The 21739-nt window shown below is 41.8% G+C and overlaps 4 protein-coding genes across 6 annotated transcripts in view; 1 reads left to right on the top strand and 3 right to left on the bottom strand.

Annotated features, from left to right (window-relative positions):
* The window catches only part of ahcyl2b (adenosylhomocysteinase like 2b), a 40660-nt gene extending 38035 nt beyond the window's left edge, over positions 1 to 2625 (bottom strand). The window contains exon 1 of the mRNA XM_034578376.1: positions 2151 to 2625. Coding sequence (XP_034434267.1) covers positions 2151 to 2486 — 336 coding nt within the window. The 5' untranslated portion in view covers positions 2487 to 2625. The remainder of the gene's footprint in view (positions 1 to 2150) is intronic.
* A 665-nt stretch (positions 2626 to 3290) lies between these two features.
* On the bottom strand, positions 3291 to 10185 carry tmem209 (transmembrane protein 209). 2 transcript variants are annotated; one of them, XR_004613147.1, is made up of 17 exons: positions 10089 to 10185; positions 9617 to 9777; positions 8884 to 8942; positions 8476 to 8607; positions 8126 to 8355; positions 7836 to 8040; positions 7473 to 7648; positions 7263 to 7334; positions 7013 to 7109; positions 6592 to 6717; positions 6208 to 6305; positions 5231 to 5345; positions 4969 to 5066; positions 4365 to 4438; positions 4125 to 4186; positions 3736 to 4079; positions 3294 to 3690 (listed from the first exon to the last, which is right to left on the bottom strand). XR_004613147.1 is itself a non-coding variant. In XM_034578778.1 (16 exons), exons 2-15 carry the CDS (start codon positions 9754 to 9756, stop codon positions 4132 to 4134), a joined length of 1677 nt encoding a protein of 558 aa, XP_034434669.1. In that variant the 5' UTR covers positions 9757 to 9777; positions 10089 to 10185; the 3' UTR covers positions 3291 to 4079; positions 4125 to 4131. The 2 variants fall into 2 exon arrangements, 1 of the variants encoding a protein (XP_034434669.1); XM_034578778.1 differs by having other exon boundaries at positions 3291 to 4079.
* Positions 10186 to 11416: 1231 nt separating this feature from the next.
* Positions 11417 to 17904, bottom strand: prdm4 (PR domain containing 4). 2 transcript variants are annotated; one of them, XM_034578728.1, is made up of 12 exons: positions 17839 to 17904; positions 17475 to 17541; positions 17160 to 17272; positions 16331 to 16519; positions 15428 to 16144; positions 15079 to 15228; positions 14659 to 14777; positions 14487 to 14572; positions 14128 to 14255; positions 13236 to 13799; positions 12488 to 12656; positions 11417 to 12390 (listed from the first exon to the last, which is right to left on the bottom strand). In XM_034578728.1, exons 3-12 carry the CDS (start codon positions 17269 to 17271, stop codon positions 12036 to 12038), a joined length of 2589 nt encoding a protein of 862 aa, XP_034434619.1. In that variant the 5' UTR covers position 17272; positions 17475 to 17541; positions 17839 to 17904; the 3' UTR covers positions 11417 to 12035. The 2 variants fall into 2 exon arrangements, with proteins under 2 accessions (XP_034434619.1, XP_034434620.1); XM_034578729.1 differs by lacking the exon at positions 17839 to 17904 and adding an exon at positions 17696 to 17832 and having other exon boundaries at positions 12036 to 12390.
* Positions 17905 to 18280: 376 nt separating this feature from the next.
* Positions 18281 to 19359, top strand: LOC117757329 (achaete-scute homolog 4). The gene is made up of 2 exons (XM_034578367.1): positions 18281 to 18426; positions 18538 to 19359. Exon 2 carries the CDS (start codon positions 18554 to 18556, stop codon positions 19070 to 19072), a length of 519 nt encoding a protein of 172 aa, XP_034434258.1. The 5' UTR covers positions 18281 to 18426; positions 18538 to 18553; the 3' UTR covers positions 19073 to 19359.
* Positions 19360 to 21739: the final 2380 nt, after the last annotated feature.

Genomic DNA, 21739 nt, shown 5'->3' with positions numbered 1-21739 from the left:
ATCTATCCAGTGTGTATTATCCATTACTCAGGCTTACTAGTGTCTGTATTATATGAATAAAAAAAACTAATATAAGCGCAAATCAACTATGCAGCCTGTTTGGTTAAATTACATTTGCTCTTTAGATTATTATAATCTCTTAACATAAACAATTGATTAAAAATGATAAAAGCATCATAAAAGGATGTAAACAGTTACTACACTGGGATATAATCTATGTATATATGAAATTAGCTAGCCTTTGAGCAAGTGTACAGATTCCCAAACAAATTTCATGCGAAATAAGGGAACATTTTACAAGAAAATCCTATAAATATCTTTTCTTTATTTCATAAGATAATAAATAAATTGTTATAGTTTGAATTAATACAATTAAATTGACTCTCTATACCATGGTCTTGTAGGCGAACCTCGTCTCCTCAATAATCCAGATGTGGCTGTTGCCGTCTGGTAGGTCCAGCTTTGCGCTGCCTCTCAAGTGTTGTTCACCCTGTGGGACCAGTGCTTCCAGCTGCTGGGTGACTTCCTTGTGCGTGCTTGCTGTGAAAGTGTGAGGTATGTGAAGCCATCTGCTCGGAGCTGCTGTCCGTTTGCAGTCCATCCTCACACTATAATATCCAGTGGGTCTTGTTGTGGGGTGTCCTTAGGGGTTGTCTAGTGGGATGGGGTGATTTTTGGGGCGTAATAATGGATGTGGGTGTTGAGTGAGTCCCATCCCACTTGCTCTGTCTCTTGTTTCAACCTTTTCTAATTCTGACAGCCCCCATATTTTTCATCACTGGTCTCACTGGTTTGTAGTGAAAACACAGTAAATTGGTATTTTGCAATGATGGCAAAGCAGCGGAGGATGGAGGTGACCCGCACGGAATCACACTCACCAAAACTTTCAGCAATTAGCTTTTTAAGAGCATGTGCCCACATCACCTCAATGAATCAGACAGAATCTAAGAATTTAGAAAGTTCTGAAATCAATTCGTGAATCTGACCACCACTGATAAAAGTGCACTACAGTGACCGGGGACTATAAATCACTGTCAACTGTAAATAATAACTCGGATCAAATAAAGGAATAAAGCTGGCAGCCTCTTCAAAGGATCCCTTATCGAAATAAAACAACTCTTTCCTTGAACATTGCCCCTAACATCCACTACTGTTCTAATCCAGATAAGATGCATTCAAGGTGCAAACACTGCAGGGCAGTTTTCAGAACCCTGCTTGCCAAGTGTGATTTCCGAGTGTAGACACAAGGGAAGGAGCTGCTATCATGGTTGTATCAGATGAGGGGCTCCAATCAGAACAGAGAACTAGGTGATGGGAGTTCCCTGGGGTTACAAATTATTGACTTAAGTTCTGTACAAATTAGATAAGTCAGACCTATCTTTTGAAAGTATTTTAGACAGTAAAATGAGAATATCATTATTATCGAACAAGACCCAAAGATAATCAAACCCGCATAACAGACGCAACAAGGCAAAGCACACAGACCAGCAACGTTTGTTATGGATTCATTTAGTATATGTTGATCATGTAGCAACCTACAATTAGATATCTAACTAAGCTCATGTTGAAGACCAGCATACATACAGTTTATCATGTGCTAGCACCGTGATGAAACAGGGCACCACGTGAACCATGAGTGGAAGTCCATTTCTTTTTTTGTTACCATTGATCAAAATGGAAATTAATGAACTAACGGTTAGGACAGTGAATTAAGTTTTTAAAGCGTGTGACTGTTCTTAATCTGACAGCATCGTGTTCAGTATGTTGTGGAAGGTGCAGGATTATTTTTAAGTCAAACATCCATTTAGCTCAAGAAAACCCTCTTTCTATTTTCAACTAAACTTGTGACAACAGTTGGAGCCTCCAGTGAACGTCCATGCCCTGAAGTTTTAGCGATGTCAGCCTAAATCAAGAGAGTAGGTCTGTTTAAAAACACGTTCAGCCCTTCATTAGCCTCTCCGCAGTGTTATTAGCACCAGACACCATCATTTAGAGCGTTAACTGCCGCAGCTGAATCAGCTTTGGGGACCAGCTAGCCTGTTAGCATCGTCGCACAATGCCAGCTCCTCCGCGGAGCTTTCTCTGCGGCGAGCTGCGGCAACAGCGAGGATGTCGGTGCTTATGGAGGAAAAACATGTCCCGGTCCTCACCTTTTTCATCCGCGGAGCCTCGGCGACGGTCCCGTCACGGTTGACAAAAGCCTCCCCGCCGTTCTGCTGTGGGTCCGTGCGCTTCATAGCCGACGCCTGCGGCATCTTCGCGGGGTTCGGGGTGAGCAAGCCCGGGCTGCTGTCCCCGGCTTTCGCGGAGGGCTCCGCTGTCGGGGATGCGGCTGCGGAGGAGCCGGCCTCGTGGAGGTCGCCCCGGCCGAGGCTCTTGCCCTCCGACGTGGGTGTCACAGGAGACTCGGCCGCCAGCCCTTTGCCGCTGGGGACGTCTTTGAGTTCGACCTCTGCCATTTTCACTGCCACAACCTGGACTGACATCGCTGCACTTCCACAAAGTCCTTTTTCCAACAGTGGTGGCGAGTCAAGCGGATGTGAACGTAACGAAGCGACTGCGGCCGAGGTGCATTGTGGTCCCCGTAGTTCCTCTTAGTATCTGAAACCCTCCCACCTGTAGGCCACCTTAAATAGAAAGGACGTAAACACGACTGGCATTTTCAAAAGTGTTTTTCAGTGTGATGTGTAAACAACACAACCCCTGACACGTGTATCCCAACCAGCCGACAAGTAGTTTTATCTGACATTTTAACTACATTGTCATGCAGGTAAAGCTGCGCTGCGGAATGCATCATGGGAAGTGAAGTTCATAATAAAAATGGCAACGTTAAACTACAAAACAAACACGGCCCATGCCACATAATGCGGTCTGCTCACAGAGCAATCACATCTTTCTACATCTCCCGTTAAACATCATTTCATTTATATATCCTCAACTCCCAATTTCACATATTTAGGTTCTTAATTAACTTAAATCACTTTTAATATTGCACTTTTTTGAAGGGCATCCTGTTACTTTACCAATTCCCAATGAAACTCACACACTCAACCAACGTTGACCCAGAATCATTTTATTATCAGAACTTGTACGTCACTGGATCTACCTGCACAACACACAGCATCAGAATATTACAGTGCAGGGGATGTGCAGTGACATTAGAGAAAATGGGACCAGGAGTAAGGTCATATTATGTAAAAAAGTAAAAAGGGATTACACTGACACCAAGTGGATGCCCATGATGGTCAGAAAATCTGCATTTAGCGGTGGTAAAAAAAACTAAATCGAAGTTTTTTTTATATATCTAAATTTTATTTTCATGTCTCAGGTGACAGTTGTAAAATAGCATCATTGAAACCAAGCAAACATGTAAAAGTATTAAATTTAATAAATGGCTGATGACAGGTCAGGATAAATGGCACTCACAGCTCCTTTATAGAAGACATGCAGCCAGAGGCTTCTCATTTGTTCTCCGTCACAATTAAAATGAACACTGAACATAATAATGTGCACGGACAAAAATTTGTGACCAAGAAAAACTCCAATAATTATATTATTGGAGCGTTGTTGCATTTTGAACAGGTCCATTTCTTACAAGTAACTTCAAGCACATGTCGGGGGAATGTCCATTACTGCAGTCATTCATTCTACAACAGATTAGAAAATAAACAAACAAGAAAAAGCTGCATACTAGCTGCAAAATGTTACTGATGCTGAAGAACTAAGTCCAAACACACTGTATTTACATTCAAGCTGAATGGGCTGTAACCCTTTGCAATCCACCTGTTATGAGGTATATTTTTCACAAGGCTACAATGCTGGTGCATTCTCAAATAAACAAAATCAGAAACCCAAACAATGTTAAAAATGCAACTATGGATTGTATCATAAGCACACTGTGGTGTTACAGCATTGCATCAATGAAAATACATTATGCTACCAATGTGTAGATAAAAATTGTGAAACTGTCCAAAAATATGCATTTATTGTCAAAGAGAAGCGCTTTTTCCACCACCCCCATGTGTCCCTTAAAGAGCAGTCCTTACGTTAAGGTGAATATTCCAACCAGTGTAGGCAGCACAGAGAAGAAAAAATAACACCCAATTGCATTTTTCCTTTGTTGCTTGTAAATCAGTCTTCAAATATCCACAGGATGTTCACACCAGAGAGGCCAAGATTTACTCTCCTGAAGAAAATATGAAAGGTAGTTTAATTATCCATCCTTCAGAAGTCAAGCAGAGTCAAACCAATACTTTCAAACAAAAAGCAATCTGACCTTTTGGTGAAAACAAATCAATATTAAATAATTCCCTACTTTTTGGCAAGCTGGCTATTTATAGGATTTCAGCAGTAGAATTACTCACCCCAGCATCCCTGACTCCTTGGCCTTGATGACATAGAGAAACATGAGGATCGTATGGAACAGGTTGTTCCGGCCCTATGATAGAAATCAAGGTGGGTTCAGATTGCTGCAGTCAAAGTTTTTCTGCAGAGCAACACACCCTGAACTGTTTATGAATGACATGTCTGTTCTAAAATTTACAGCAGTCATACAGTGCATGTAGTTGATAACTTGTCTTGTAATGAAGAGGCGGACAATCTAGACAGCAAACACAAAATGTTTCAGTGTGGGTTTCAGTTCAGTTTGTTCTTTAGCCAAAAGTCATAAAATCACACTTTGGCATTTAAAGATATCGTCTGAATGCAAATCTCAAAATAAGATAAAGGCATAACAAAAACTGTTTTCCAAGAGACTGAAAAATAAAGAAATAATTTCAGAGTGAGAACACAGAAGGTGCTTTCAGACATGTAAGCAGTGGAATTTTAACATCATGTCCTGCTTCCTTGTTCCAGACATTTTCCAGGTGTTGTGAACGTGTCTGACCCCTGACTATCTCCTGCTGTGTTCTTTATATGTAAGAAAGGCAAAGTTCATGTCTGAAAACAGCTTGAGTGTTTGTCTCTTACCTTGGGTAGACTGTAGATGTGTCCCTGGTAGATGAGCTGGTAGTGAGGAGGAGTGGTGCTGCTTTGGTGGACGCAGAAGAGGTTCTCTTTGGTTACATCTACAAAGAGGTATAAAAAGGGCACAAAAACTGAAACTCTGCGAGTAGGTGAAGTATAACATAATGAAAAGCAAGTAGATGTGATGTATCAAAGATAAGAAGCATACACAGGAAATCACAAATCTTTGATTGTTCTTCCTTCATGTGCGTTTATGTGTATTTACCAGGTTTGTCTGGGGTGTGGCTGAAGTGCTGTGAAGTGAACGTCTTCCCGTCTGGATACTTTGGATGAGGGGGTAGTCTGGAGTCCAAGTATGTGCAGAACATGTGCATGAGGATCTGAGGGAACAGACAAACACAGTGACCTGACTATAGGGGCTAAATATTAGGCATGTATTGATCAGTGTAAGGTACTTTACAAGGGAGTCACCCAGACTGTAAATGTAACAACTGGAGCAGAGACCCCGCAGTCAACAGACCCAATGAAGGTCACAGCGACTTTCATAGTGTAATGGTCATTTATATGTTTTGTTGTCTAATCCCAACCTGCAGAGCATGTTTTCTTTTTCATATTTGTTTTTGGTCTTTTTTAACCACAGTCATTGTCCTTCTGTTGACAGGAAAAAAATAAGACTGTTTGGATTTTTCACAGTTGCAAGTGAAATGAATAACTATAAGTAAATAATTCAATTTTATATTCCTGAATCTTGAAAAAGAAAAAACATCAGCCGAAAGGCATCAATCCAACCAAGCCTCATCCTGTGCATTCAATAGAGATAGTGAGACCTCTATGCTTTAAGATGAATTCATTGATTATTTAACCAGCATAAAATGAATCAACACATTTGCTAATTGATTAGATTTAGTACAAAAAAAGATTTCATAAAAAAATGTTTTAAAGGAAATTGCTGGTTTCAGTAATAAGATGTAGTTTTTTTTGTTTTCTTAGGATCTTATGAGTTCGAGTTTTCACACGAGGTCAGAAAAAACAAGGCATCTAAAGAAATCACCTTGGTCTCTGGAAACTTTCAATTGGAATAATATTAACATTTTAGAGGCCAAACAATCAATTTATCAAGAAAATGATAAGTAGATTAAGTGATAACAAAAATAAACCTCAGCTGATCCTGTGAAGTGACTAAAATAACTTAGCAACTTACTAGATCTGTAAATGTGTGTGTCTTTGCGTGTGTGTACTCACAGCACAGTCAGTGGGGAGGTCTGTGTCCCACTTCCTGTTCTTCAGATCTCCACCCCTGTTCCAACGGAAGGAGCTCATGCAGCCGCTGTGAGCCAGCTCTAACAGGACAGAACAGATTTACATACATCCACACACATCAATCTCTTTAATTCATGGACTAACACAGAAACAAACATAAACCTGCACATAAAACATTTAGTCGCCAAATGTCCAATTACATCTGAGCCTGAATAACAAAAAGCAAACGATCTAAGTACTTGTGGCTTTCACTGTACATAAGAAATAAATGTAACAGACATATACACAATTGCACACGACAGCATATTAGTCAAAGGGACTTTAGGCACATCAACACACATCAGCAATCTTTATAGTTAAACGTACCTTTTATCTGTTCCACGAGATATTCCTGGTTGGGTGTGATGTCCAGGTACTGGACAATAGAGTTCATGGTGGGGATGGACGAGGCTTTCATCACCGCTGCCTGTTTCAGGCTGCTTATACTGGCCTCTGGTGGAGGAAGGGAGCAAAACTAGTGAGACTCCAAAATGAAGAAGAAAAGCACTGTATAAAATTGTAATTGTGTAATAGTTTTCTAAATAAACTTTGCATGTTCATTTAGATATCCATGCGCTCTGTCTCATTAGAAGAAAATCAATTGCATATCAATTTGTCACGTTGAGTAATCAGATTTCTGAATTACTACATGGTTTAACACTGATTTTCCTTCTTTCGTCCCGTATATACCACAGCAGTTTATCATTCATATATTTGCCATGATCCATGTTCTCTGCAGATGTTTTACCTCCTATCTGGAGCTCAGGGCAGCCCATCCTCCTGAGCTGGCTGTTCACAGAGTCTATTTCCTTCACCAGAGGGACCAAGATTGTGTCACTTATCCACTGCAAAACAAACAAATACTTCTTAACACAAATATAATTTATGCAATATTTCTGTGTGTTTTTAAAGTGACTGTAAATTAAGTTTCTTCAACGTGTATATATATATATATATATATATATATATATATATGTGTGTGTGTGTGTGAAACTCACATTCCTAAGCTTGGCTGTGCAGCTGTCGATGCGGTCCACTACCGGGCGACTGGTTGTGATTCTGGCCCACACCTACGTAACAGGAAGGGAGAAAGATGTAAATTCATGCTAAACATACATACCACTCTGTCACCAACAGACTTAGACACCAAACAACATTTTTGTTATTAAGATATCACACAGGTTCCCATACGATGATAAAGTACAGACCTCCTCTGCAGCCTGTTTGGAACCCAGGTCTGTCTCATCCTTGTGGGCAGACGGGGCCAGAGAGCGGCAGGCTGGCTGGTACAGGAATTTCCTCAAACTCTGAGCATAATCCCCCACAGAGCGGTTGTAGTTCCAAAATGTTGGACTGTGGTTCGGAGACACAGACTCTGGACTTCCTACACAGGGCATCAGTTAAACACTTTAGTTGAAAGGTTTCATTTCTTTACGATATACATCCACATTTGGAGAAAATAACTGGTCTTTATTACTAAATCATATTTAAACGCAATTCCTTGGTCAGACTCAGATATACCAGTACAAAAAACATTTAGTTATTGCAGTGGAGTTCCTACAAAGCTCTACCTAGTTGGCTGCGGTGCCCCTTCTCCTCTTCTGTGCGGAGGAACCTCTCCAGACTTTTCAGATCCTCCATGTAGTCCTCCTTGCTTCCTGGGGAGTTAAACACTGAGGGTGAAGTGCGGTATCGAGCCCTCAGGCTGGAGCCCTCTGCTGGACCAATGCTGCTAGGGTAGGGAGAGGAACAAGGGGAGGGGCTGTAGTTCAACACCTGAGACAGAAATAACAGAATATGGAGTTATCGAAATGTACTTGAGATTATCCTACACTCTATATTAGTGCCGTGATGAACGTACCTTTCCAAAGGCCACAGAGGGGGAAAAGGGTCCCCCTGCGCTGTTTGGGGTGGACGGACTGCCGAGGGGAGGGCTGTATCCAGGTACACAACTGGGGGAGAACTTGGGGCTGGTGGTGGCTGGTCGAGAGGGGCTGAAACTCAGCACGCTCTGCCCCTGCAGGGGAGATGACTGGTCTGGAGCCGGGGTCTCCTTTTTTTCTGGCTTCTGTGGCGGAGAGGCCTGAATACCTGCAAGACAGCCAGACAACATTGATGGTACTTAATGAGTCCATGTACATGCATGAAATGGCAATAAAGCAAAAGGACTGAAGTATTAAAGGTCTGTTGGTAAAAAAAAAAAATCCTTACTTGTGTTCCTCAGCCCCAGGAGACGATGCTGATGGGGGGACACAGCAATGGTGGATGGAGCCATGGTGTATTTGAAATATTTCCAGAAATCAAAAAGAGCATTGAGGCTAAAGAGGGAGGCTAGCACCAGTTCTGTGAAGGAAAAGAGAAAAAAGAAGACACATATCATTGAGGGTCTCCTGTGACAAAGTGTAAATAGTCAGGTTAAATTTCAGTGTCTGATATAAAAACCCTGGGCGTTGATAGTAGACCTACTCTACTGTTTAAGATTTAAGGTCTGATGATATAAGAGAGTACTCTTTTAGTTAATCATGCTTTTTTGCTATTACAACTTATACTGAGATATTTTATGACTTTATACCAACAGCAAACATCCTTATAATAAATGAAAGTGTTGTGGGACCTCACCAATGTACCAAATGGGCCAGTACGTGATGTTATAGTATCGGCTTAGCAATTTTCCCGACCTGAGAGATAAAAAGAAAGACACACATCCATCATCAGCCTGAGAGATGAGAGATGGAGGGACAGTAAATCAGTGCTACATTACAAACAATTACTTATATTAGTCTGCAAGAAAGGACTTTAATGAATGTAAACCAACTTACATTTCTTATTCTATCAAAAGTTTATAGAAAAAATATTAAATGAAATTAACTCATGTACATGTTGTAATGTTATAATGACATATTTTATATAAAATGAACAAACAAATGTTAAAATAATAAAAAAGAATTACCTTACATAAACTTCTATTACATAGATTGTGAAAAACATACCTAAATATTCAAGATTCATAATGCTCTCTTCATCTATATAGTACATCTATATCCATCTATGTATTCAAGATTCAGCTTCAATAAACTTTACCCGGACTCATCCAATATGAGATAAATCTTGTAAATTCATTGACAAAAGGGCCCAGATTATCTAAAGCGTTCCTTGTTTATCTGTGATCCTGTATGTAGTGTATTTTCCAAAAGTAAACACAGAGGTATTTCCTTCCACCACCAGCCAACACTTAGTCTAGACTCTGGTCCAACTTCTCCCTAAAGTCCATGTACGATATAGAAGCTGCTACATGGATCTGCAGTGCTGCGGTTGAATGTGTTGAGTGTTTGAGGAGTAACGCGGGACTCACATCTCAGTGTAAATCATCCCAGCCAGAGACACGTTGAGCACAGCCCAGGCGAGGACCACCTGTCGAGCCTGCTCCTCTCTCCTCATCCTCAGCGCGCTGTCGATCATACTGGGCATCCCCTCCTTCTGTGGGGTCAACATGGCGCCACCTGTCTGCTCAGGCTGAGACACGGAGGAGACAAACGCCGTGAGACGAGACAACCCACTGAATAGAGTCACTGACACGCGGCCTGTTGAGCTGCTGCTCTTCAACCCGATGTGAGGAGCGACTGTGTGGCCTGACAACAACTGGACTGAGAGCACAGCTAACGTTGGGCTAAAATTAGCAAGCTAACAAATAAACACAGAATTAGCGGGGAGCGCTTGGGTGAGTTTAGATTTACTTTCATAGGATACATTATTCAATACAGTGTTTATCAAGAAGACACAACTTAAGAACAAATGGTCAACATTTTCATTTAAATATTTCTTACCACGCTGAAGTGAATAACAACTGAAGCGCTGCATAATTTGTACTTAACCGGAAGCTGCAGGATTTTCTTCTTCTTGGTCTAATGGCGGTTGAAAAACCAGCGTACAAGTGCATAGCCGCCACCTGCTGGACTGGGGTGCACTACAATCTCTGGTTTACATGAAAGAATAAGAAGATAAATATTTTTGATCATGAAGATGTTTTTTATCCATCAATTTTAATTTAGTACTAACAACATATTCTTGTTATCTGATGTTAAACAAATATATAAATCTGATACATAAATCTATTAACAAAAAGGTTATTAAAACCAATTACATACATATTTATTTGAATATCTTTGTGTTATGTAACAAATTCTCGACCCCACCGTTTTTTTTTGTGGTTATTATCTTTTGTGTACTGTTTCATTCTCTCCCTAATAAAGAATTGAGAAAACATAAGTATCTACTTCCCTTAGCAGGAGGTGCTAGGTGTAGTGCTAATTCTCTTACAATTTTAAAAAGCCAAAGCTTAATCTACCCACACTTTTTATCACATAGATACCTACAGTTAATACAGCTGGAGAAATATATATTAATGAAATACTAATGACTAATATTGTAGATACATGTATCCAAGTAAATACAAGTATATCACACTACTTGCCTTCTATTTCATACTTTGTTTTCACAGTACTTCCTATTATCATTTGTATAATTCATATTTAACTATATTTTTTGAATTTTTTGTATTTATTATTTTTGCATCTCTGCACCTGCTGCTATGACAAATTATGATATGATTTGCCCATTGGGAAAAATAGTCTACAAATTTATTTCAAAACACTTATCTAACACCTACACTAATTTGTAAAACTAATAAGTATTATAAAAACACATTACGTTTTATTATTAAATGTAATGCATTATAAATAAACTTGTTCCTTATGCGTTTGGCTTGAAACCCTGTAGTAATCATTTTACTCTCAGATAATTTTATCTAGTTTCACCTTTGAAGGAACCACAACAAAATTTAGCAAAATATATCTAAAGGAGCAAAAATTTAATACAACTCAACGCAATTTGATGTTATTCATAAAAATAGAATGTGGCTTACAGGAGGCAGGCGGAGTAGTCATATATATATATATGGCCACAAGGGGCGCTATCTCCAAAGTTTATAATTACCCATGTGGTTTGAGACGTGTGTGACCATGTGTTGAATATGAAGACGATTGGTTTAACTATGACCACACCACAAAGCTTACATGATAAAAACCACTGTGGTCACAAAAAGGTTCAAATGTATGTTTTAAACTCTATCATATGAATATCAAAAAACATAAAATAGCTAAACAAGTTCATTTATTACATTATGCAAAAGATAGGATGGAGCTACAACATTATTTCAACATTTAGTCAACATTCACACAGTGAGGTCTTTTTACAATAATGCCCAGACTCCTGTTTTCACTTCCATTCACACAGTTTAAATAATAATAAAAAAAATGCTTTCAATAAATAAAGAGTAAAAGGCAATTGAGCAAATTACACATGATCAGGTTTCCTATGTAAATATATGGCATCAGAAATTTTAGCTGACATTACTCTGCAATTACAAATGAAAATATATCGAACCAGGAAAATCTGATTAACATCGAATGACAGCGAATATGAATCCCATCAACCAATAATATTGCACAGATTCAGTTAAGTGAAAAAAGAGATTTAGAGAAATACAATTAGTTATGATATGAAGAGTGTTTTAGAAGCACTGTTATGCTCATAAGAAACAAAAATATCTGTTTTCTTAATGTTAATGATGCAAAATGTGGAAATTAAAGTGAACTGATTGTGTTAATGTTATAAAAAAAGGTTTGTAGTAACAGATATTTGGCAAAACCTAGAGGTAAAGATCAGTTTTGTAGTAAACAAATAAACAAGACATGTCAAGAGGCACAGTGTTGTCAATGAGGGGGCGACAGGGATTTTTCTGAGTTATATCCTCCAACATCTAAACCACAGTCTTCATTATTGGCCGAGTCACTCAGTCTCTCTCCCCTCCCTCCCCTGCTGTCGTCATCTTCCTCTTCCTCCTCCTCCTCTTCCTCATCTAACTCCTGCTCCTTGCGGGACGCTCGCTCCGTCTTGGGCCCCTTGCATATCTTGAGGTGACGGGTGAGGTGGTATTTGGTGAGGAAAGCCTTGTGGCATTTCTCGCAGACAAAGTCTCTGCGGCCTTCGTGAGAGTTCATGTGCTTCTTCAGGTGGTTGGTCTTGATGAAGTGTTTGTTGCACTTCGGGCACTGAATCCGCCGCTCACTGTGGAAGAAAACGATGAAGCGTCAGTTATCAGTGACAAAACGTGCAGTACTACAATCCAGAGCTTTGTGCAGAGAACAATAAATAAGTTACGTACTGCGAGTGAGAGACCATGTGCTGTCTCAGATCCTGCTTCCTGATGAAGGTCCGCTCGCAGAGGTCACACTTGAGCTTCTCTGCTCCGGTGTGGATGAGCATGTGTGACGCCACGTGGGATTTCTGCGTGAACGACTTCTCACAAACTGTGCACCTGTAGTTCTTCTGACCTGTGAGTCGGAAAAGGAGTTGCAGAGTTTAAAACACGTTTCAAATGAAAGTATTCACTGGACCAGAGTGTGGATACCTGACCTGAGACCGTCAGGAGCCATCGTGACCTCAGACAAAAACTTTGAAATTATATTTGGGCTTGGGTCGGGTTCAGTTGAGTTGGTTGAGTGATCACCTTCATTTTTTTAACACTGCACATGCCTGGAATTGGCGAAAACAACAAGCTCGGGCCAGTTTCAGACACAAAACAGAAAACAGAATTCCTGTCAGGTAAGGTTCGCCCAAGTGTGGCCCAAGCAGCACTCTACATTGGACAGATGTGACAGTTGTTTTGTTCTTCTTATCTGAAGTGTTAAACTATTCCTTTAAGAAGATAATGTTTAAAAATATTTCAAGTGTGCTGAGAATTTCTCTTTAAATGTTCTATTCTTTTGTGATGCTTAACACCTGTTGCACGTTGTCAGACAAGGCTTTAGAAAAAAAACTGTTGGAATAACGTAGGAAGAACCATGGGGCTCATATGGCGGCTCAAATACAGTGATTCAGACGGTTTACACTTCCATTGTTCCTCTCCGTACCTGTGTGAATCTTGAGGTGCATCCTGAGGTTGCTGGGATCGCTGAAGGCCTTGCTGCAGTATTCACACTTGTGGGGTTTCATCCCCACGTGTCCCATGAAGTGCACGTTCAGCTTGGTAGATGTGATGAAAGCCCGGGAGCACATGCTGCACTTGAATTTCTTCTCCCGCACGTGACCCTGCCCTCTTGCTCTGGAGTTAACGTTATTAGAGTTTCTATTGGCACTGCCCCGGCTGCTGCTGTTGTTGTTGTCACTGTTTGTTTGTGCGGCAGCTTGAGCGTGGCAGGGCCACGGTGACGAGGAGGAGCTGGAGGTCCCGTTGGTCAGCTTCTCTTCCTGGTGAGTGTGTTGCTGTTGCTGAGGTTGTTGCTCTTGCTGCTGCTGCTGCTGCTGCTGCTGCTGCTGCTGTTGCGAGTGGTCCGGCTGTGATGGGCTGTGGCTGTGTGGAGGTGGATTATGGCTGTGGTTGCTGTTATGGCTGTTGAGATGAGACTTGAGCTCTGAGAAGGAGGAGCACTCTTTGCCACATTGGCAGATCTGACCCTCAGGCACCTGAGGAACACCTGAAGAGACATAAAGGTAAGCGGTTGTATCACTGTAACATGCAGAAAGAGCTGTTAGCAAAGACAAAAGGGTCAGTAATGCTTGTAATTGATTATTATATATAATTTTTTTTCACTAGTGCGTTTTATCTAAATTGTACCTAGAATGAGCCCTTTATATTTAATATTTACATCGGGAGCGGGTCCTCTCTACGGAAGCCGCCATGTTTTTACTGTAGCTCAGACTGGACAAACTAAACACCTTTGGAGGCTGAAGGATACCACAGGTTCTCTTTCATGTTTGGAAGGGGAGGGTGAGGTTGAGGTTTTTACTCATCTATCATCTCACCCATCCTCCTGCAGTAGTCTCTGCTGTAATAGAAGAGCAGCTCCTGGTCCGGGTGGATCTCTGTGGTTGTACAGAAGAACAGTTTACCATTGGCAGGGTACGCCACCAGGTTCTGCTCCTCACGAGCCCTAAATACACACAAATAAAGAACACTTAATTAACTTCTTGGATAAACTGAAATAACACGACAACAATCAGAACGCTGATCATTTTGGCAGGGACTTGAACTGCACTTTTGTATCTTACATGGTCTTTTGCTGTACACAGGTTTCTCTCCCACCATACAGTTACATTGTACATGATTCTAGAGTTAAACCATTTACATTTTATACAAGCCCGGCTGCTACTCTGGCTCTTACCTTGCTTTGCGGACAAACATCATCCAGTTGCATTCGTTCTCGTCTGTTGTCACGATGTAGAACTCCAGCACATTGTTGTGATACATCTGCGGCAGAGAAAATGGCTCAACATCTTCAACTCCTTAGAACTATGACAATCTCACGCTAAAAACAAAAAGCCACTGGTACCGACCTTCCATATCTGTGGTGTGTCCTTTTCTGGCCAATCAGACAGATCCACGTTGCTACAATGCTGGCCAACCATTGGTCCAAAGCAAGTCCTTGGAGGAATGACGTCTCGTGCAAAAACTCCTACAGTGGGCACATCAGCAATTTCCATGATGGTCTACTTAACTTTGTGTATTTATCACCACCCTTTTTTCACATTTCCTTAATATAAGGCCTCTGAATTAATTCTTAATGTGCCTTTGCTTTGTTAAAATAATCATGTTTGTGTGCATAAAACATTACTCAGTTACACAAATGATGCAGTAATGAGAATAGGGGTCACATTCTGTCCTTACTATATAGATCGGATATCAGTCCACAGAATAATGGCCAAGGTCTTTCCTACTCTAACAGGCACAGTGTTTAAATGGGTGTGTTATCTTACCAAGTGGTTCATCAGCCACTGAGATGCGAAGGCACAGCGGACGTGGTAGCGAGAGGCGAGCCCGGCTTTGGATGGGTGCGTCAGAGATGAAGGTGACGGGGCCGTGCTCTGGGCAGTCTGAGGTGTACGAGCGCTCGCACAGTGTGCACCCTAGGAGACGACAAACCAGCACAAAATTTACTACAGGAACAAGATCTTGCTTTTTGTACACAATCTTCATTTCACTTTAGTTCTATGACAGATTTTTTCAACTTTCAATTTAGTGTAAGTTTTTTCTGAATATTCTTTAAAGCTTTGTAGCCATATATGATTTCTTTCCTTTCCTTCTGGACTTAAAATCCAAACTCACAGATGGTGAAGGCAGTGACCATGTTCTCCTTGTTGGAGGTAGAATCCTCGAGCTGCAACGTGGAGTTCACCAACACCAGGTTGTTTTCTGGCCCCAGTGACACGTCTGCAGTGATGGGGGACACGTTCACCGACTCCAGCCCCATCCCAGAGTGTCCATGGAGAGCCACCGGCTCCAGCTGGCCCTGACTGGCCATGGAGCCAGTGAGCACCACGCTGACAACTCCAGAGTTCATCTCCCCATTCGAGTGGAGCTGCTCCCTGAGTCCTCCTCCCCCAGCATTTCCAACTCGGCCCCCCATGTGATCTGGCTCCATTACCACGGGTAGCTCAAGCACAGGAGGCCCGTGGAGAGGCAACACACCACCAGATGAGTCCACCCCAGCTAAACCCTCATGCGGCTGAGGCTGCCTTCCTCCATCCATAGAGGCCAGCTCCTCTCCCATCCTGTCAGGGGACATGGGGCTGCTGACACGTGACTCCATGGCCAATCCTGTGGAGTCCAGTTCGTGAGCACCAGTCTGGTGGAGGTCTCCCTGCCCGCTGACCTGTCTGGAATCCATGGGCACCAGGCCCTGCTCTAGTGGGCCTCCAGGGCCACTGTAGGGGTCCAGACCGGAGGGGTTGTTGCTGGCCACTGACAGGGTCCCATCCATGTTAAGACTGCTGGGATGAATGTATTGAGGTGGTGGACGGTCTGCCAGATAAGACAGGATACCTACAGAGAGAAGAGAGAGGCAATGAACATGCATGTTTCACTAACTCAAAAGGGCAACATGCGAATGTGTACCCTTCAAACAGCATCTGGGTTAAATCCAGATTCAACAAGGACCCACACTACAAGAATATCATACATTGCTTTTAGATTTTCAATAGAAATGATTTATATATTTTACACACAGACCTGGTAATATGTGTCGGAAGTAGCTGCTCTCCAAGTGGGGGTATGGAGGGGGTGGCAAGGAGTAGTTCCTCTCCGGCAGGCCACACATCACTCCTCTGTCACTCAGTGGACCCATGGGGAGCATCAGAGACAGGGCAGAAGGGAGGGAGCCCAGGGAAGGACCCAGGCTGGGAATGGCCACTGGCATGCCTACACCAAAATTACCATAATGAGATCAGTGAGGGCAGAATACAACGTAGAATAGATTACGATGCAGTTATACAAGATATTGCACAACACATTATAGATTGTAAAAGTATTGTCTATAAAAACAGTTTTTACATTCACAACAAAAGCAAAATAAAGGAGGCAGGATAATGACGTATAAATTCCGCTGTGGAAATCAAGCATTTGTGTTTACAGCAAAACCACCAGTGTCTGCGTCTTCTACTAATTCTTTCTGGATTTCTGTTTTGTTTTGCATCTGTCACATGTTGGAAACATCAACACTCACTGGCCGGGGAATTTTCCTGTCACATTCTGACGTGACCTCAATCAGACATGTTACAAGAGGCAGGCTGGAAAAGTTCTGGAAAATGTGCGGGGCATCTGATTCAGACGTTTGCGTTCTCACACGCAGCCCCTCCAAAACATTTCAGGAATATAGCCGGTGGAATCTGGACACATTGATTAATGATCCAATTGTTTCAGCAAGTTTACAATATAATCTGAACGTGTTGTGTCTCACCATCACTCTTTTCTGAATGGGTGAGTGACTGAATAAGGCTTTTAACATTTGTTTGGGCTAAATTAAGTCTCGGGCCAACCCTCCTGTTCATGTCTTCCATACCTGGAGTGGCGATGGGGTTGTGTGTGGGGGACGTGGGCAGAACCAGGTGTCCAGCACTCACTGGCACACTGAGCTGATCCATGCCCACAGGACTCAGGTTCATGTCGTTCATCCTGGAAACACAACCAAACAAAGTAAACAACATTATTACATCACGATCTTAGGTCTGTTTTTACTGCAACTACACGATGTTGTCTTTGCCTCAGATATATTGTAACTGGTGCAGCAGATTATCACGAGGACATGGTTCATATTCGGTTTTCATGAGAGCATCTAAAGAAACACACGTAGGCAGTGTTAGCCACGTTAGCTTACCTGAACTCAACAGCTAGTGTCCATCAGTAACAGTGTTCTGCTGAATTCTGCTTGTGTATTACTCCGCCTGTCAAATTAAAAGATCCGGTATGAAAACAGCCAAAGGCACAGTTCATGTTTATAACATAACCTGTGCACAAACACACGAGATGTGTTAAACGACTGCTGAGCTACTGTCAACCAGTGTTAACACGATGCTAACGTTAGCCTTGCTAACTTACGTCTCCATACATCGTCAAAACAAGTAAAAGTGACGGGTTTCAGTTTGATAAAGAGCGACATTCTTATTTATACCCGTCGGTGTGAGTTCGTTGTTAAATATTAAATAGTGAAGAAGTTAGAAGCCTGAAAAACAACAACATACCAGCACAACACGTCCCTGGACGGGACCATGGCAGTGGACCGCCCCAGTGCGCATGCGCAAGAGCGACAAATAGTGGAGGAGCATTTGATCATGGTCTCATTTAATATAATATAATATAATATAACATATTACAATATAATACAATACAAGCCAATACAAAACAGCATAACATAACATAATATACATTAGTAACATTTGCAATATGTAAAACTTCTTATTATATTGTATTTACCATCTTTATAGAAAATAGGAAATCATAACCACAAATGTTGCAGAACAGTTTTAACTTCTAAATAAAAGGTATACTGGCCACAAGGCTCGTTTCTGATTGGGTGGACACCTTGTCTTCATATTTTGTGATTTGTTGTATTTTGGATCGTCGCAGGAAGGAAGACTCACGGTTACATCCCCGCCCCGGGTCACACCCTCCCTGCCGTGTATACCCTGAAAACCCCACAAACAAGCTGCCACTGACGGTGTCCTGCTCGGAGACAGAGGACTTTTAAATCCAGACATCTTTAATCATAAAAGATACAAGAGGAGACTCTTCCACAAAGAGCCACATGGTTGTGAGGAGACTCTGACGCGGTGAGTGCAGGATCATTTGGTGCAGAACAGTTGGCTTATAAACTATTTTACTTCTTCCTCACTGTCATCTTCTTTTTTATTTCAGTTTTTGAGTAACTTGTCTGATCACGGGAGGAGTGAATGGAGCATGTTCCCTAAGTGTCCGCTGGCTCTGCACGGCCTCTCCATGGAGGACAGCGGTGCGCACTACACCAAAGACGCGCTCCGGTTCGGGCTGCCCCTGCACCTGGACGCTTCATACCTGGACCCGGTGCACGGCCACATGTTGCCCTACAGACGCTTGTCCTACTTCCCCTTCCACGGAGCCCTCGGCGTGTGCGATTACTCCTTCGAGCCCGCGTTCATCCGCAAGAGGAACGAGCGGGAGCGGCACCGGGTGCGCTGCGTAAACGAGGGTTACGCGCGGCTCCGGGAGCATCTGCCGCAGGAGCTTGAGGACAAGCGGCTGAGTAAAGTGGAGACTCTGCGGGCGGCCATAGACTATATCAAACACATGCAGAGCCTGCTGGACTTTAACGTGTCCGGGATGGAGGAGATGCAGACATTTGGAGACAAGCGAAGCCGTGCGCCACGGCCGCAGAGGACAGAGGGTAGCAGTGATGGAGAATCCAAAGCTGGCCTCAGTGACAGTGGAGAAAATGTATAGTTTTCACACACACTCAATGTTTCTATGACAATATGTGTATTAATTATATAACACCGAAGTGTAAATAAAGGGTCAGAATTAAATAAAACATGCCTATTTGTATTTATGCTGTCTGTTGAACTTGAGTGGGTATATGTAGTTTGTTTACACGTATGGAGGAAGGAAAAAGAAAATATTTTCTGTTGTATAATAAAAGAAAAGAACAATAAACCTTCATCTGTGACCATTGGAAATATCATGTTTAAGCTCATTTGAATGCAGTTTAAAGTTGAGATGAAAAGTTGTTTGTGATTTGGTGCTGTGTGCCTGAACGAGGCCTGTGCCTTTGGCTGCTTATTGACATATACACTGCTTCAGTGAACTAAGTCTTTACCAAGCCAAGACTAGGTGGGATAATGACAATCAATGAAAGTGGTGTCATGTAAATTCTTTAAACAGTCTTTCGAAACACATTCTTCTTGTCTGCAGGGACATTTGACAAGTAAAGCTGCTCGTTTCAACATGAATAACGAAATTATTCAGTTGACAAAGTGAGCTACTGCTTGAGGGAAATTATTATTTTGTGTATTGTAATAAAGTCTTCTAGAGGAGTTATTACAATAAGCTATTATTGACTCTGTGTCAAAGCAAACGAACAGGACAAAGGTTGTTGAAGTTTTAAATATCTCAAATTTACATAGACACACCGTCTGTGCAGATCAGGGGTGATATTGTCTAAAATAATAGATCCTACATTTAAGTGGACAGCTTATTCTCCTAGATCATATAAAGATAATACTACTAATAATAAATGTGCTTATATAGGTCTTTTCATAGCATAACATGCAGCTCAAAGTGCTTTACATATACAACAGAAGGCTAAAAACAGAACATATTAAAACAGTAAAAGATATCAAATGAGGAGGCATTTCTAATGTATAGTGGGAGTTTGTTCCAAATCTTTGCATAATTACAGGAAGCTGCTTCACTGTAGTTTTTGTACTTTGTGTGTGGCACACTCAGCAAGACGCGACCTCAGCGAGCGGATATAGGAGCATGGATGCACTGGTCCCATCATGACATGTAGAGTGCATGTGCTCAAGCCTCTACTGTTTGTCTGACCTCATTCTAATGCACCTACACATGATGTTTTGTTATTCAATTCAATTGAACTTTATTTGTATAGCGCCAAATCACACACTATCTTAAGGCACCTGCAGGAAGGCTAACGTGGGTCCTGTATCATGGCAGCTGATAGAGCCAGTGGCTCCAAGTCTGCAAAGCGTGTGAGCTGAAGAAGTGGGTTAAGGTGCACGAGGAGAACAACAACCCAGGAGATGAATGGACACATTGGGTGACAGTGACTGTGGTTGAATTTTGGATTAACGGTGAGCCTGGTCATACACACAACACTTTGCTGTTATAACTGTAAAAAATAACAATAACAACACCAACCACAATAATACAAAAATAAAAAAAAATAACAATGATAGAAGCTAAATTGGATAGGATAAATAAAATAAAGCCATCAGGTTAAAAAACTTGAAATGAACAAATAAATATAATGTATTCTATATAGCAGCTAAATTGGCCAGGATATAACAGCCATCAGGTAAACCATTTAAAATAAAAAAAAATGTAATTGAATATAAATAGTAGTTTAAATAGACAGGATTTGAACAGCCACACCAGGTAAAACTAAAAAAGCAGCTTTTGATTATATCATCTATGAATTAACTGATATGTCTTCTATGAACATCTCCTGTTCTGTTTCAAACTTTTCAGTCACGGACAGGAACATTATGTTACAGTCATACAGGTCCATCCGGTTCTTATTGCGCAGAAATGACATCTCAAACCCCAAGGTGGTTGCACGGAGGAAGGTTTCCCTCGTTGTTTTCAGTTACCTGAGTGCTCTTCAAAGACCACCTACTTACTGTAAAATCTCCACCTTCTCAGGAAGTGTATTTCTCCCTAATAGCGGAAGGAATGCCTTCATCAGGGAGCCCTCAGCCCTGCGAGAGGAGCCTATGCAGACACCCAACTTCCACCCTATTTGTGTGTTTATGCTTCCCACCTCCGCTGACCTGCACGGAAACAGCTCAGCTCACATTTTCTGATTTCAGTAATACCCCAACCACAAATTAGGGATGGGGGGGTGGGAAAGGAAAAGTAAACATTATATTGCAGGCTATACAAGTGAGAGGCCTGTGGAGAGACCAGCAGAGTGCAGCTCCAGTGAACCGTGCTGCTACGGAAGAATGGCATTGACGCTCATGAAGGCATGACAAGCCATCAACAAAAAGGTGTTGGGCGATGCCGTTTGTGAATTAGACCCAATAATTAGCCAAGTGCTGGTACCCTGCGCTTGATGGTTCAGTGGCGCTGTGAGGATAGAGAACATGCAGCTACTTAAATGAAAGCCTCTCTGCCATAATGGATGTTTTCTTCCCTGTTGCTGATTCTAATCAGATTCCTGTACAGAGTCCCTGCAGGCATTGCCCTGTTACACTGGAAAAGTTGTCCCTAATGCACGTATGTGTTTTTACACAGAGGGCAGGAGACAGCTTTAGTATTTCTGAAGACGTATATGGATGTGATTTGATTCCAATTTACTGCTGATAATCTTTTTTAATCTGTCGCAACACATGCCACAAAAAACTGCACAGATCCTGGTCATCTAAAACC

This window comes from Hippoglossus hippoglossus, chromosome 23 (genome assembly GCF_009819705.1).
Source record: "Hippoglossus hippoglossus isolate fHipHip1 chromosome 23, fHipHip1.pri, whole genome shotgun sequence".
Classification (NCBI taxonomy): domain Eukaryota; kingdom Metazoa; phylum Chordata; class Actinopteri; order Pleuronectiformes; family Pleuronectidae; genus Hippoglossus; species Hippoglossus hippoglossus.
This window is presented reverse-complemented; position numbering and strand designations above follow the sequence as displayed.